The 14,983-nt window shown below is 39.3% G+C and overlaps 1 protein-coding gene across 1 annotated transcript in view; it reads left to right on the top strand.

The window, feature by feature from the left end:
• Window positions 1-14,983, top strand: part of smg1 (SMG1 nonsense mediated mRNA decay associated PI3K related kinase) — a 119,403-nt gene that overhangs the window by 78,278 nt on the left and 26,142 nt on the right. The window contains 7 exon segments of the mRNA XM_062036999.1: window positions 514-793; window positions 3,271-3,543; window positions 3,978-4,212; window positions 5,821-6,032; window positions 9,940-10,096; window positions 13,981-14,170; window positions 14,279-14,553. Of these exon segments, the coding sequence (XP_061892983.1) occupies window positions 514-793; window positions 3,271-3,543; window positions 3,978-4,212; window positions 5,821-6,032; window positions 9,940-10,096; window positions 13,981-14,170; window positions 14,279-14,553 (1,622 nt within the window).

Here is a 14,983-nt window from a genome sequence, read left to right as displayed (position 1 = left end):
TTATGGTACACGCAAAATTACACCACTACTAAACATTACAAGATACGCTGCACTATATTAAGGAGTAATTAGACTCTGGACCTGAGGTCTCCATCTTTCATCACTATATAAAAGCTGTTATGACAAAAAAGAATGGTTTTTATATGACTGCCAGTTTCCACACATACTGTGCACTCTTTGATTTTATGTTTTTATGTGGTAAATTGACATTAAGGAGAGTCAGAATATCTTCATTAAACAGCTAACTACAATAGATGGGCTACGGTCCTTAAAATCTGGTTGTGATCTACTTGTGGAGACCCCTTTTCTTGTGTATTGGACATTTCTGGAGACTTGACATGAACTCTAAATGCCAAAAAGAAGGTTCATTTGTATTTCAAAACATTTGTTTTGCATTTCATGTTTTTTGATCACTTTTTAAAAGTGTCATGACAAATTAAGCAAATTGGACCATGTTGTGTCTAATGTGCAACCCATCTTAAAATTTGGTTTTAAATTATGTTCCCTCTTTAGGTCCTCCTAGCTATGTGCCAGCTACAGCCTTCCTGCAGAATGCAGGTCAAGCTCACCTGATCAGCCAGTGTGAGAGCCTCGAGGCAGAGGTGAGCTCCATGCTGCAGCAGCGCCGTGGGGCCCTAAGAATTTGCTTGGAGCAGCTGCACAGCTATGCCACTGTGGCTTTGCTGTACCCACGAGCCACCCTCTTGCGCCATCGGGCCCATCAGTGGAAGGCCTGGTTGGAAGAAATGCTAAACGATATGACCGTTGAGCACTGCCAGCACATCTACAGACAGTAAGAAGGACTTAATATTTTTTCTTTTTTTAAAAAAAAAAGATTTAAAGGCCAACTGTTGAAAATGTAATATGTTGTTTTGACTTAACTTTTGATTGTACTGCAACTCAACAAAAAGTAGTTTTGACTTTAGGGCCATTTTGCACAGCCCACAGTGAGTCTAAGAACACAGTGACCCCACTTTTTCTGCATAGTTATGACAAAATATTATTTTCTCATTCCAAATGGTCTCGTACCAAAGCTTGTATTGGCAATATAGATTGTTGGAACTTCTGTGGAACGTGTACTTTTACTTATTTTTTTCTGCAGCCCCTTGTACATACATTTATATACTGTTAAATGGTCATATTTATCATGGACACATACATAATCTCTACAGTGGACAGCTATTCATAAGCTGTTTTGTTCTAAATGCATGAGTCTTTAATGTCACTGATTTGTATCAGTCCCTACAATTGATGCTAGTGTCATGCCATACTCGCCACCCTTTGGTTTGCTCAAAAAGTGAAAGTGCAGAGCAGGCAAGGATTATCTGTGCATTCTTTCTGTTCTAAGTGACCCTTGCAGGTATAAAATATGGGTACATTAATCAACAACAAAAAAAGAGTACTATAATTATATTAAAAAAAATATTGCATTCATATTGTGATTAATCATCTTTCCCAAAAATGAATGTTATGCATCACTAGCTATATTTTGACTGCAATTTACTATAATAATTGCTGCGACTTTGTTTTTTAGAATATTAATTGGCAGTATTTTTTTTACTTCAAATCAATTTATTAATGTTATTGGAAAGTAAACAATTTTTTTATTAGACTGTAGCAATATTTTGTAGGTATTAGTCCTCTCATAATAGTGCTTCAAAAAAGTTATTTTTGAAGTCCGGAGGCTCTGTCTGTGAAATACATCAACAGTATTGTCAGGGCATTCCGTCGATTGCAACTGGACTGCTCAGTTTTTCTTAGATGTTTTGTCTCTCACCCGAGCAGCCTTTATCTGTTCATGCCCACAGACTTATTGGTCAGATCTAGTCTGAGCGCTTGGTGACAAAACCCCAGGTTTATGCCCAGACAAGAGTCGTTTGCTCTATTGTGGTGCAAACCAGCTAGTAAAATGCAACACACCTGTGCCAACACGAACACCAGTCATTAGGATGGATCCCTCTTAAAAGCATTGCAGGATTGTGTAGCAAAAAGATCGCTGTTGAGATGCAGAGAAGAGAGACTTCCACCTGCCTGGCAGTCGTTAGGATGGAGTCACACTCATTAGCTTTCTGTTCAGTTGTATCAATGTCCATGGGGAAACCCTGAAACCAAAAGGCACATATAGCAGTTATGCCTAATATGTTGTTGTAATTTGAGCATTACAATGGTTAAATGATTACCGCATTTTTCGGACTATAAGTCGCACCGGCCGAAAATGCATAATAAAGAAGGAAAAAAAACATATAAGTCACTCTGGAGTATAAGTCGCATTTTTGGGGGAAATTTATTTGATAAAACCCAACACCAAGAATAGACATTTGAAAGGCAATTTAAAATAAATAAAGAATAGTGAACAACAGGCTGAATAAGTGTACGTTATATGAGGCATAAATAACCAACTGAGAACGTGCCTGGTATGTTAACGTAACATATTATGGTAAGAGTCATTCAAATAACTATAACATATAGAACATGCTATACGTTTACCAAACAATCTGTCACTCCTAATCGCTAAATCCCATAAAATCTTATACGTCTAGTCTCTTACGTGAATGAGCTAAATAATATTATTTGATATTTTACGGTAATGTGTTAATAATTTCACACACACCGTATTTTTCGGACTATAAGTCGCAGTTTTTTTCATAGTTTGGCCGGGTGTGCGACTTACACTCAGGAGCGACTTATGTGTGAAATGATTAACACATTACTGTAAAATATCAAATAATATTATTTAGCTCATTCACGTAAGAGACTAGACGTATAAGATTTCATGGGATTTAGCGATTAGGAGTGACAGATTGTTTGGTAAACGTATAGCATGTTCTATATGTTATAGTTATTTGAATGACTCTTACCATAATATGTTACGTTAACATACCAGGCACGTTCTCAGTTGGTTATTTATGCCTCATATAACGTACACTTATTCAGCCTGTTGTTCACTATTCTTTATTTATTTTAAATTGCCTTTCAAATGTCTATTCTTGGTGTTGGGTTTTATCAAATACATTTCCCCAAAAAATGCGACTTATACTCCAGTGCGACTTATATATGTTTTTTTCCTTCTTTATTATGCATTTTCGGCCGGTGCGACTTATACTCCGGAGCGACTTATAGTCCGAAAAATACGGTAAGTCGCTCCTAAGTATAAGTCGCACCCCCGGCCAAACTATGAAAAAAACTGCGACTTATAGTCCGAAAAATACGGTACTCTTATCTGTTGCACGTATGTAACATTTCTTTGGTTATGTCTTCCTTTCTGCACAGATATGAGGTGCTGTTTGCCCCCCAGTTGACCGCAGCCTCCTGCCAGTTCCTGTCCGGTGTGGAGCTGGCCATACAGCGGCAAGTGGCAGACACCAACGAGCGTGTGATGCACCAAGCCGAGCGACTGAAAGCCGAGGGTACAACAGCAGCAGCCTGTGAGGAGCAGCTCAAGGAGATAGAACACTGCATCGGGGTCTTCCTGCATGAAAATGGAGAGTCAGGCTCACTGAGCTTGGCAGGAATCATCACCTCGGCTCTCTGCTCACTCTGCAGGTCCAGATCCACATTTTTGTTTGTTGAAAATTAATTTTGTCAAATCGATCAAACCCTCTGAATTATTGTGTCACACCAGTTTGCTATGTTACCTGTAACACAAAGCTAAGAAGTGGATGTTTTGTTAGGATATCTTAGCATATTTTTATTGCACAAAATGTATCAAAGCCCTCCACCCCACCCCCTATTTACACACACCCAAACCCCCCTTTTTTGTTTAAGCACCCCTGGCATACTGTGAATGGGTCATCTGTAATAGGCTCTAACTCACCTGTGACCCTGATTTGGATAAGCAGTAGTGAATGAATTAATGATACTAAATCACTTTAAACAGCTGTAAGAATCCCATATGTATTACATATTATAAAACCATTGTTAACTGTAGCTCAGTAAATAAAAGGGGAATAACATAAGATAACTTCTCGTTTGTTTAGGCGTAACCTGGTGATGGAGAGTGCAGCAGCGAGTGCCGGAGAGCAGCTGGTGGACCTCATGTCTCGAGATGGGGCATGGTTCCTTGAGGAGCTCTGCAGTATGATGGGAAATGTCAGCGCCTTGGCAACACTGCTGCAACGTTGCCCACTACTGCCTCATGATCTGGAGCTCTTGTCACCCTCTGCCACCATCCAGGCTGTTTACATGGCCAATGCTGTGTATACCTGTTTGCAGGTACTGGAGTTGTAGCCTCAGTCCACAATGATTACACTGTTACATTCGGTTATTTTAAGAAAGACTACGGAGTAGGGTTGTGTGTTTTGCTGATACTAACTTAGACTTGAGTTCCGCCAAGGCTTAAATGTTGTTAAATCAGTAAGATTGCAGCTTTAATCCCTTACATACTCACTTAATAGCTGGAAATAAGAATTGTGAATTCTCATGTTACCTTAATCAATCAATCAAACTTTATTTATAAAGTGCTTTTTATACTTGAATGAAATGCAACACAAAAGTTCTGTACACACTTAAAAACAATACCCTGATGATCCAAATCCGCTATCACGCACGCACACAAAAACCAAACACACACACACATGCACAAATATGAACAAATGAATGCATGACTGAGTACAGAGGAGACAGGTGAGATAACACTATCACAGGAGCCATCTGCACCAGGAAGTCATTAGACCATGGCCACCAGGATGCTGCAGATGGCTCCCTCCGAGGAACGCTGAAAAGTAAAAATATTAAAACCTGCAAAATAGTAAGAACCAAGAGTAGGAATAAAGGATTAAATACAAGTAAAACATATGAAGATAAAAATGAATTTTTAATAAATAAATACAACTTAATAAGATATTGCATAACTAATAAGATAAAAAGTAAAGTACGAATGACTTCAATAAAATGAATAAATATTAGGTAAAAGCCAAATCAAAAAGGTGGGTCTTAAGCCTGCTCTTAAAAACATGAACATTCTCTGCAGCCCTGAGGTCGTCCAGCAAACTGTTCCATAGACGGGGGCCATGATAGAGGAAAGATGCCATCCCGTGACTTTTGGAATAATTAGATGATTGCCGGAGGATCTCAAGGTCCGCAAAAGTACTTAGGCTAAAAGCAAATCGGAAAGACAAGGAGGCCCAATACCATAAAAACATTCATAAACCATAAGAAGAACCTTAAATTTGATACTGAAACACACAGGGAGCCAATGCAGAGATTTTAAAACTGGTGTAATGTGGGCCCGCATTCTGGTTTTCCTAAGGACACGTGCCTCTGAATTTTGGAGTACCGGTAGTTGTAAAGGTGCTATAACTTTTTCAGTAAGACCAAGAAGCAGGGCGTTAGAATAATCCATTCCACTTGTAATAAAAGCATGTGTTAACGTCTCCGTGTTGCCTTGAGAGAAAATTAGGCAAACTCCGGCTATATTCTTAAAATAATCAAAACCTATTTTTGTTATATTTCTTATATGTGGTATAAAACTAAGGTCAGGATTTATTTGGAGTGATGGAGTTAAAGATGATGATTGTAGTGTTTCTCTCTCAGGACTTCAGGACCAACAAGTAAAACTTCAGTCTTGTCCTGGTTAATCTGTAAAAAAGTTATCTGCCATCCAGGATGTAATATCTAAAATGCAATTAAAGAGTGTCATTGAATTATTGAAATATTTTACTAACAAAGTAGCCTAATCTGATATTCTATTAATAGATACAGTTAAATGCCAATCACCTTGTTTCTTTAAAGCAACAGAATAACCCTTGCCTTTTACTTCAGTTTATTTTTTCCCATGTCAATTGTGTCAACTGAAATGCTGTGGGGTTTTTTTCACTGCAGGAGCTAAACACCAATTTCCGTCAGATTATCTTTCCTGAGGCTCTGCGCTGTGTAGTAAAAGGGGAGCCCACCCTGGAGTCCATGTTGGCCGAGTTGGAGCAACTGGTGGAGCAGAGCTCTGATGGTCTAGGCTTGCAAGGCTTGGTAGACAGTCTGCTATCCACCACGGGCCTAGACCAGGATGGGCACAAACAATGTCTGGACATCACAAGGTAAGCCGGGGTGATTTGAGCGTGCACTTAGAACCTCATAAATGCCCATCTAGCAGCTGTGCGGATGTATCTCACTGAAAACCCTCTAAACAGGACCCAGCAGGAAGCAGCTATTTCCAAAGTTTTCAGTCTGTAGCTCTTTTATGTTGGCTTCAGGCATATTGTAAAAAAATATATTTGTTAAAAATGGGACGTATTAAATATTGCACTATTTGTTTAGTCACCTTAGACTTAGACAAACCTTAATGATCCACAAGGGAAATTGTTCCACACAGTAGCTCAGTTACAAAGGATGGAAAGGATAATGCAGACAAGGGTACAAAACGCGGGCAAAAACAAAAGGTATAAAGTAGACTAAAAATGTACCATAGTAGCAATTAGGGCTGCAACTAACGATTAATTTGATAATCGATTAATCTAATCTCTAATTGGTGACAGCAACTATCTTGCCTGTAATTGATTATGGAGACGTGCTTTATTTTAGTGCTTCATCTAAATACCTCCAGTCCTTGGACACTGTTTTTCATTCAGCACTAAGATTTGTTACTGGCTGTCGTAGTCTCACCCACCATTGTCAACTGTATATGAAGTCAGACTTATCTTCATTGAGTGCACGCAGATACACACATTGGCTGACTTTCATTTATAAGGCTCTTTTAGGTTTAATACCTCCATACTTGTGTACTCTGTTACAAAGAAAAAGCAGCTCTTACGCATTACGTTCTAACAATTTGTATGTTTTAACTGTTCCTCATGTACGGACTGAATTTGGCAAAAGAGCTTTTGGCATTGCTGCCCCTATGGCATGGAATGAATTGCAGACGAAACTGAAACTTACAGAACTACTTCCATTTGGAGCCTTCCGTTCTGTCCTGAGGGACAAACAGCGAGAGACGTTTGCACAGTGCCTGTGTTTTTAAAGATGTAAATCTCTGTTGTTTTACACTTCTCTTATGTATTTTAAAATGTATGTCTTAATGTATTTATTTTGAAACTGCTCTGTGACATGTGCTGTTGACCTCTTGGCCAGGTCACCCTTGTGAAAGAGATCTTGATCTCAATGGGTTTTCTTATCTGGTTAAATAAAGGTTCTAATAATCTGTCGATTATTACTTCGATTAATCGATTAATAATCGGCTAAAAGAGACAAACTACATTTCTATCCTATCCAGTATTTTATTGAAAAATTTTGATTATTGTTTCTCAGCTGTTTGTAAATGTTGCAGTTTATAAATAAAGGTTTATTAAAAAATATATATATTTTTTTAATTTAAAAAAAAAAAAAAACTTCTGTGCAAGCGCATAGCATAGATCCAACGAATCGATGACTAAATTAATCGCCAACTATTTTAATCATCTAATTTAATCGATTAGTTGTTGCAGCCCTAGTAGCAATATAAATAAAACATATATATATAATATTTACATATGTATGCAGTATATAATAATATACAGTATATAATATATACAATATATATAACAAATCCTATTACACAAAGATACGAGGCAATCTTTTATTCAGATAGCTTAGTACATTTGAACCTGCATTGAATTAGTTTTAGTATTTTTAATGCACAAAATGTCTCAAAGTGGATAAATTTTTCTGTATACCACCCTTTTGTGGAAAAATGTTTCTCTAGTGGAATAATTCCGCAAACCAGCAGGGGTCAGGTGCCCCCTGTGTACATCTATCCAGTGTGCCATGTACCCTTTACTAGCAGAGGCTCAAGCAAGATGGACCTTTTCACCTATGAGAATAGGTTTAGGATACAAAGGGCTGGCTGTTTTTCTTAAAATCCCCATTTTTTGTCCAAATAAATACGCCAAGCTTCCACAGGACAGAGCAAATCATAAATTTTCACCCATATAGCAACTCAGTAGAGGTTTAATTGGATCAGACAGACAATGTGCAACCTTAACACACCTCAAGTCTCAACTAACATGAGCTGACATTATTAGGGGTGTCCTTATACAACTTTGTCACTTCCAATACAGTGTTTCCCACACATTAATTTATTTGTGGCGGCCCGCCACGAAAGAATTACATCCGCCACAAACAATTTTTATTTTTTTAATTTTAATTTTAATTTTTTATTTTTTTGTCCTGTCCAGCTTCTCAGGCAAATCATATAGTTGATGTAGATGTCCATATAGGCTGTTCAGATTTTCTTTACAAAAGAGAAGTGTAGGATACTTCTCTTGTTGCCTTATTTGTATTTGACCACTACTGTTTTCTGTTTATTTGTTACTGACTGTGGCAGGACACCTCTGCCTCTGTTTCACTTTATGTTGCTGGTAAATAATATGGTTGTAGTAGTAGGCTAAAGTTAAATTATTTAGTATGCACTAATTAAAGGGGCAGCGCTTTAAGAGACATTTTAGCTTTTATATTTTATAAGATATATTTTTTGTAAGAACCACAATTAATAAATATATTTCAGTGAATAACTTATTGTTCAAATGTGTATATAAATATGTACATAAAGTGTTGTAATTATATTGTAAAATGGAAGGATGGATGGAAGTTTAAAACAAAACTGTTATTATTAATTAGTAAGTATACATTTTTTGAGCCTTTTTAGAGAAAATCATATCATTGTAGTAAATTATGCAACTTACTCGATGATGTCATGGTGACCACGCCCATAGCCACGCCCCCACCGCCACAGGTATCTTGGCAGTTTATGGGAAACACTGCAATACAATACCGATATTGGAGCCTTGAGTATTGGACGATACAGATATTGATCCGTTACCAGCATGAATCATGCATCATTTTGTCTATGGATGTTCTCATTCATCCAGGTCATTGTAATCTCAGGGCATTCAAATCGATCACAACTGGACTGTCTTAGAAGACGTTTCACCTCTCATCCGAGTAGGTTTCATCAGTTTATGCTCATAGACTTAGATTGGTCAGATCTAGTCTAGCGGCTGGTGCCAGAACCACAAATATTTATTTCCAAAACCAGGAGGGTGTACCTGGGCAAGGATGGTTTTTGGCCTATTGTAGTAAGAAAAACAACTGTTTTGATGCAAACGAGCAAGCCTAATGTCAAAGCCAATGGTGTGATAAATAGAACTTGGTTGAAAAGGCATTACCAATTATTTAATACTAATCCCATAAATCTAAGTCTACCACACCAGGCAGAATATCTCAGCCTTGATCCTCCACTGTCCATACAGAAGACTGCTGCTGGAGGAGATATTATGTTGCAGAAATGGTGCAAAATGAATAAGTCAAGTCCGAATGCAGCCGAGATAGGCTTCAGCACCCCCCGCGACCCCGAAAGGGACAAGCGGTAGAAAATGGACGGATGGATGGAAGTTCAAATAATATTGAAATGAATATGTAAGACAATGATTAAAAAATGTTGACTGTTAGGAGTTATTACAATAATATCATGCCACAAATAGTCATCAAAGAAAATACAAACAAAAATGCCAGAGGGTGGAATTAAAGATTAAAGTACCAATGATTGTCACACACACACTAGATGTGGTGAAATTTGTCCTCTGCATTTGTCCCATCCCCTTGGGGAGCAGAGGGCAGCAGCGGCGCCGCGCCCGGGAATCATTTTGGTGATTTAACCCCCAACTCCAACCCTTTGTTGCTGAGTGCCAAGCAGGGAGGTTATGGGTCCCATTTTTATAGTCTTTGGTATGACTCGGCTGGGATTTGAACTCCAACCTACCGATCTCAGGGCGGACACTCTAACCACTAGGCCACTGAATAAAGGTTAAACTAGAAATAAGGTAGATTGACATGGACATAAAGTTATTAGAGAATGTGTAATTTATATCCACCATTTTCTACCGCCAACACATACAGACAACATTCACACTCACATTCACACACTAGGGACCATTTAGTGTTGCCAGTCATGTGTTGTATTTGTGCCTTCAGGATGTTGCGTGCCCAGTACTCAGAGCTGATCCAGCCACGAAGTTTGGATGGGACAGCCCAGGACTCACCAAAGATGTCTGCAGGTCAAATGCTACTGGTTGCCTTTGATGGAATGTTCACTCAGTTAGAGACTGCCTTTGGACAGCTCACTGAAAAGGTAACTCATTACAAATGTATTAACATCAACAGTTAGTATGCATCTCATTTTGTATGGAGAGTTTGTGGTTGCTTTCAAAGTTTTTTTAGGTACGTCGTACTCACGACAAAAAATGTTTGCTTGCTTCAATCGTAGTCATTACTGAAATCTGTATTTTATCATTTATGCTGTGTAGACTTTAGACCAGTGGTTCTTAACCTTGTTGAAGATACCGAACCCCACCAGTTTCATATGCGCATTCACTGAACCCTTCTTTAGTGAAAAATAAAATGTTTTTTTTTTTTTCAAATTCAAGACAAACTTATGTTTTTTTACTGGTGCACAAAATGAACCGTGCATCAACATCACCTTGTTCAAAGAACAAAACCAACACAGTGCATGAACTCACAACAAATTATACACATGCAAATCAGTCTGACTTCTGCTGTTGCCGTCTCCATAAAGCCGATAGGGAGAAGTTTTTATTTACACGATGAGTCGGGTGTGTCTTGACCTCCATGGCAGAGGCTCCGTCGAACCCCTGAGGCAGACTCACCGAACCCCTACGGTTCGATCGAACCCAGGTTAAGAACCACTGCTTTAGACAATACTCAATGGACCTCTGGCACTGGGTGATGCTTTACAGTGGTTTTCATGCATCCTACTTTTTCTGTTTGATTTGGTTTTCAGTACGTTTAGCCTTAATTTTGCCTCGTTTTTTTAAATTATATTTGATCACCATAATGGAAAATATTGCGCTTAACCATGATAATCCGTCTGTTTGCCCTCAGTTCATTCCGAGGAAACAAGTGCCCAAACAAAGAATACAGTCTCTATGCTTCGTCCTAATAAGCCACAATAGAGCCAAAAAAAGTCAGCGCATTATTGAATTCAGGAAAACATTTGTAGTAGAGTACTTATGTGGCATCCATGTGGCTCTCCCCTCCCCCTCGCCGCTCAATTAATGAAAAAGTAATGTTAAATGTTCATTTATTAATATCATTCATCGTTTCTGTATATTTCACATTGTTTTCTGCATGTAAATATATAATTATTCTTTATAAAATGTATTAATAGTTTTTGGTTTCTGGAACATACACTACCGTTCAAAAGTTTGGGGTCACATTGAAATGTCCTTATTTTTTAAGGAAAAGCACTGTACTTTTCAATGTAGATAACTTTAAACTAATCTTAACTTTAAAGAAATACACTCTATACATTGATAATGTTGTAAATGACTATTCTAGCTGCAAATGTCTGGTTTTTGGTGCAATATCTACATAGGTGTATAGAGGCCCATTTCCAGCAACTATCACTCCAGTGTTCTAATGGTACAATGTGTTTGCTCATTGGCTCAGAAGGCTAATTGATGATTAGAAAACCCTTGTGCAATCATGTTCACACATCTGAAAACAGTTTAGCTCGTTACAGAAGCTACAAAACTGACCTTCCTTTGAGCAGATGGAGTTTCTGGAGCATCACATTTGTGGGGTCAATTAAACGCTCAAAATGGCCAGAAAAAGAGAACTTTCATCTGAAACTCGACAGTCTATTCTTGTTCTTAGAAATGAAGGCTATTCCACAAAATTGTTTGGGTGACCCCAAACTTTTGAACGGTAGTGTACTATTTATCTTAACCTGGGTTCGATCGAACCCTATGGGTTCGGTGAGTCGGCGTCAGGGGTTCGGCGGAGGTCAAGACACACCGACTCATCGTGTAAATAAAAAACTTCTCCGTATCGGCGTGCTATGGATACCGCCAAACAATATTCCGTCTAATTTTCCATCTGATTTACAGGTGTTTAATTTGTTGCCTTTCACGGTTACAAACAGTACACTATTTGTAATGCACTGTGTTGGTTTTGTTCTTTGAACAAGGTGATGTTCATGCACGGTTCATTTTGTGCACCACTAATAAAACATATAACTTTGTTTTGAATTTGAAAAAAAATGTGTTTTTATTTTTCACAAAAGAAGGGTTCGGTGAATGTGCATATGAAACTGGTGGGGTTCGGTACCTCCAACAAGGTTAAGAACCACTGATTTAGATTTACATTATTTCAAGTAGGCAGCACGGTGGAACAGGGGTTAGTGCATGTTCCTCACAATACGAAGGTTCTGAGTAGTCCTGAGTTTAATCCCGGGCTCAGGATCTTTCTGTGTGGATTTTGCATGTTCTCCCTGTGACTGCGTGGGTTCCCTCCGGGTCCTCCGGCTTCCTCCCACCTCCAAAGACATGCACCTGGGGATTGATTGGCAACTCTAAATTAGCCCTAGTGTGTGAATGTGAGTGTGAATGTTGTCTGTCTATCTGTGTTGGCCCTGTTATGAGGTGGTGACATGTCCAGGGTGCACCCCGCCTTCTGCCCGAATGCAGCTGACCCCAAAAGGGACATGCGGTAGAAAATGGATGGATGGATTATTTCAAGTGGGTTGCTGTCTGATCTTTTTGGAACGGATTACTAATCCAAATTAAGGTACTACTGTAATTTTATCCATCCATCCATTTTCTACCGCTTGTCCCTTTCGGGGTGGCGGGGGGTGCTGGAGCCTATCTCGGCTGCATTCGGGCGGAAGGCGGGGTACACCCTGGACAAGTCGCCACCTCATCACAGGGCCGACACAGACGACATTCACACACTAGGGTAGTGTTGCCAATCAACCTATCCCCAGGTGCATGTTTTTTTATATATATTAGGGGTGTAACGGTACGTGTATTTGTATTGAACCGTTTCGGTACGGGGGTTTCGGATCGGTTCGGAGGTGTACCGAACGAGTTTCCACACGAACATATTAAGTAGCCACCTCCGCTTCTTTCTGCCTCTGTTTCTGTCAGTTCTCTACACAGCACCCAACATTGTCCCACCCACACAACCATCTGATTGGTTACAAACAGAGCGGTAACAGCCAATCAGCACCGCTTTTAGCGTAACGTTAGCTCATTTTGGTGTGTGTGTGTGTGTGTGTGTGTGTGTGTGTGTGTGTGTGTGTGTGTGTGTGTGTGTGTGTGTGTGTGTGTGTGTGTGTGTGTGTGTGTGTGTGTGTGTGTGTGTGTGTGTGTGTGTGTGTGTGTGTGTGTGTGTGTGTGTGTGTGTGTGTGTGTGTGTGTGTGTGTGTGTGTGTGTGTGTGTGTGTGTGTGTGTGTGTTACGGACAGCAAAACCCTGTCTGTCTGTTATTTCACTTTACCTTTTTCTGTGTTGATTGAGCTGTGTTGAAGCAACAAAAAAGGACATTATGTTAAATGAAGAGTTTCTGTCTCTGATAGTTGATATAATAATGTAAGTGCATCATTAAGCCTACATGAACTCCATGGTGTTCAGGGATGAATAGTCTCTCCTATTGCTATTGTACTATTTTTTCAGCTATAGTTACATTAATCATTAGTAATGCAGCAGCCTAGTTTTGAATGGCAGGGTCCCTGCTATCACATGTTGGTAAAAATATAACATTTACATAATAAAAATCAACTACAGGCTTCTGAAATGCTGTAATAAATTAAGCATGATGAATTGACTTGAAACTGTTTAATGTTGCACTTTTTATACGTAGAAGAAAAGTTTTGTCATTTTATTTAATCTGAGCAACAATTTGAGGCAGTTTAATGTTGATTAACGTGGGCAGAATTATTATAGTGTTCCCAATGTTAAAAGGATAAAGCCATTGTTTACAAATTAGATAAATAAATAACCAAAACATTTATATTTTGTTGTTTTCTTACTGTACCGAAAATGAACCGAACCGTGACCTCTAAACCGAGGTACGTACCGAACCGAAATTTGTGTGTACCGTTACACCCCTACTATTTATAATTAAATGTTTTGCCGACAATAAGCTTTTTTGGGGGAAGTCAATTGAAATTTTCTATACCGACAGTATCCCATTTTCCTTGTTCTTTATGCTTAGCTGAGTTGTCTGGAAGTGCCACCAGCCTGGAGAAAGGTGGATGTTCTGAGGGAAACGCGCACTGCACAGCTCCACTTCTTTGACAGTATCGCTCAGCGGGAACTGATGGAAGAAGTTTTTTTCCTGAAGAGACTGCAGACCATCAGAGATTTCTTTAAAATGTGTGCTTCATTTGCGCAAACTCTGTCAGGTAAAACTTCTTTACTGTCAAATAAAGGTCAACGTTTAGACATATACACTTTTCTAAGTCTTTAATAGCCACCCACTGATTCTCTAATGACTGTATTTGTGTGTCAAGGGCCCCCTGCTGATGAACTTTTACCCTCAAATGGACCAGTTGGTTTGGGGAAATCGTTGTACCGGCAAACGAATGCTACCAGCTCCGGTGGGGCGGTGGTCAGCGAGGAACAAATGACCCGTCCAATCAAGGCCTTCACAGCTGAATTTGTTAGGCAGATGCTCTTGGGTCTACCGAGCCAGGCTCTTGGGCTGGCTCTTTGCAGCACCCTGTCTGCTCTCGGGTTGGATATCGTTGCCCAAGTTGAGGCAAAAGATTTTGGCGCGGAGAGCAAGGTACGACATTTTTCAATACAGTGAAACCAGTTTAGAGGGGACCTATTATGATTTTAATCAACTCTTGAACACATTGTGGATTGTCTAGATCGGGGTGCCCATTACGTCGATTGTGGAGGGTGTGTCAGGCATTAAAAAAATACACCTAAAGATCATCAATCTTTGCCAGTACGTCACTTAATTGACATTCACGGCACCCGAGGGTCTTGTGAGATGACGCTGGCTGCTGCGACATCATTATTAAGAAAAAATGACCAACAGAAAGGCGAGAAACACTTTTTATTTCAACAGACTCTCGCGCCGTATCTCCCGTCAAAACTCTAAAGACCAACTGCACAGTTCCTATCTTCACAATAAAAAGCGCTGCTTCATCCTGCCTGCGCTAACAAAACAAGAGTGTCAGAAAGCTGGTGTGCACAAGCTAGCAAGC

The sequence above is a fragment of the Entelurus aequoreus genome, linkage group LG25 (assembly GCF_033978785.1).
Source record: "Entelurus aequoreus isolate RoL-2023_Sb linkage group LG25, RoL_Eaeq_v1.1, whole genome shotgun sequence".
NCBI lineage: Eukaryota > Metazoa > Chordata > Actinopteri > Syngnathiformes > Syngnathidae > Entelurus > Entelurus aequoreus.
This window is presented reverse-complemented; position numbering and strand designations above follow the sequence as displayed.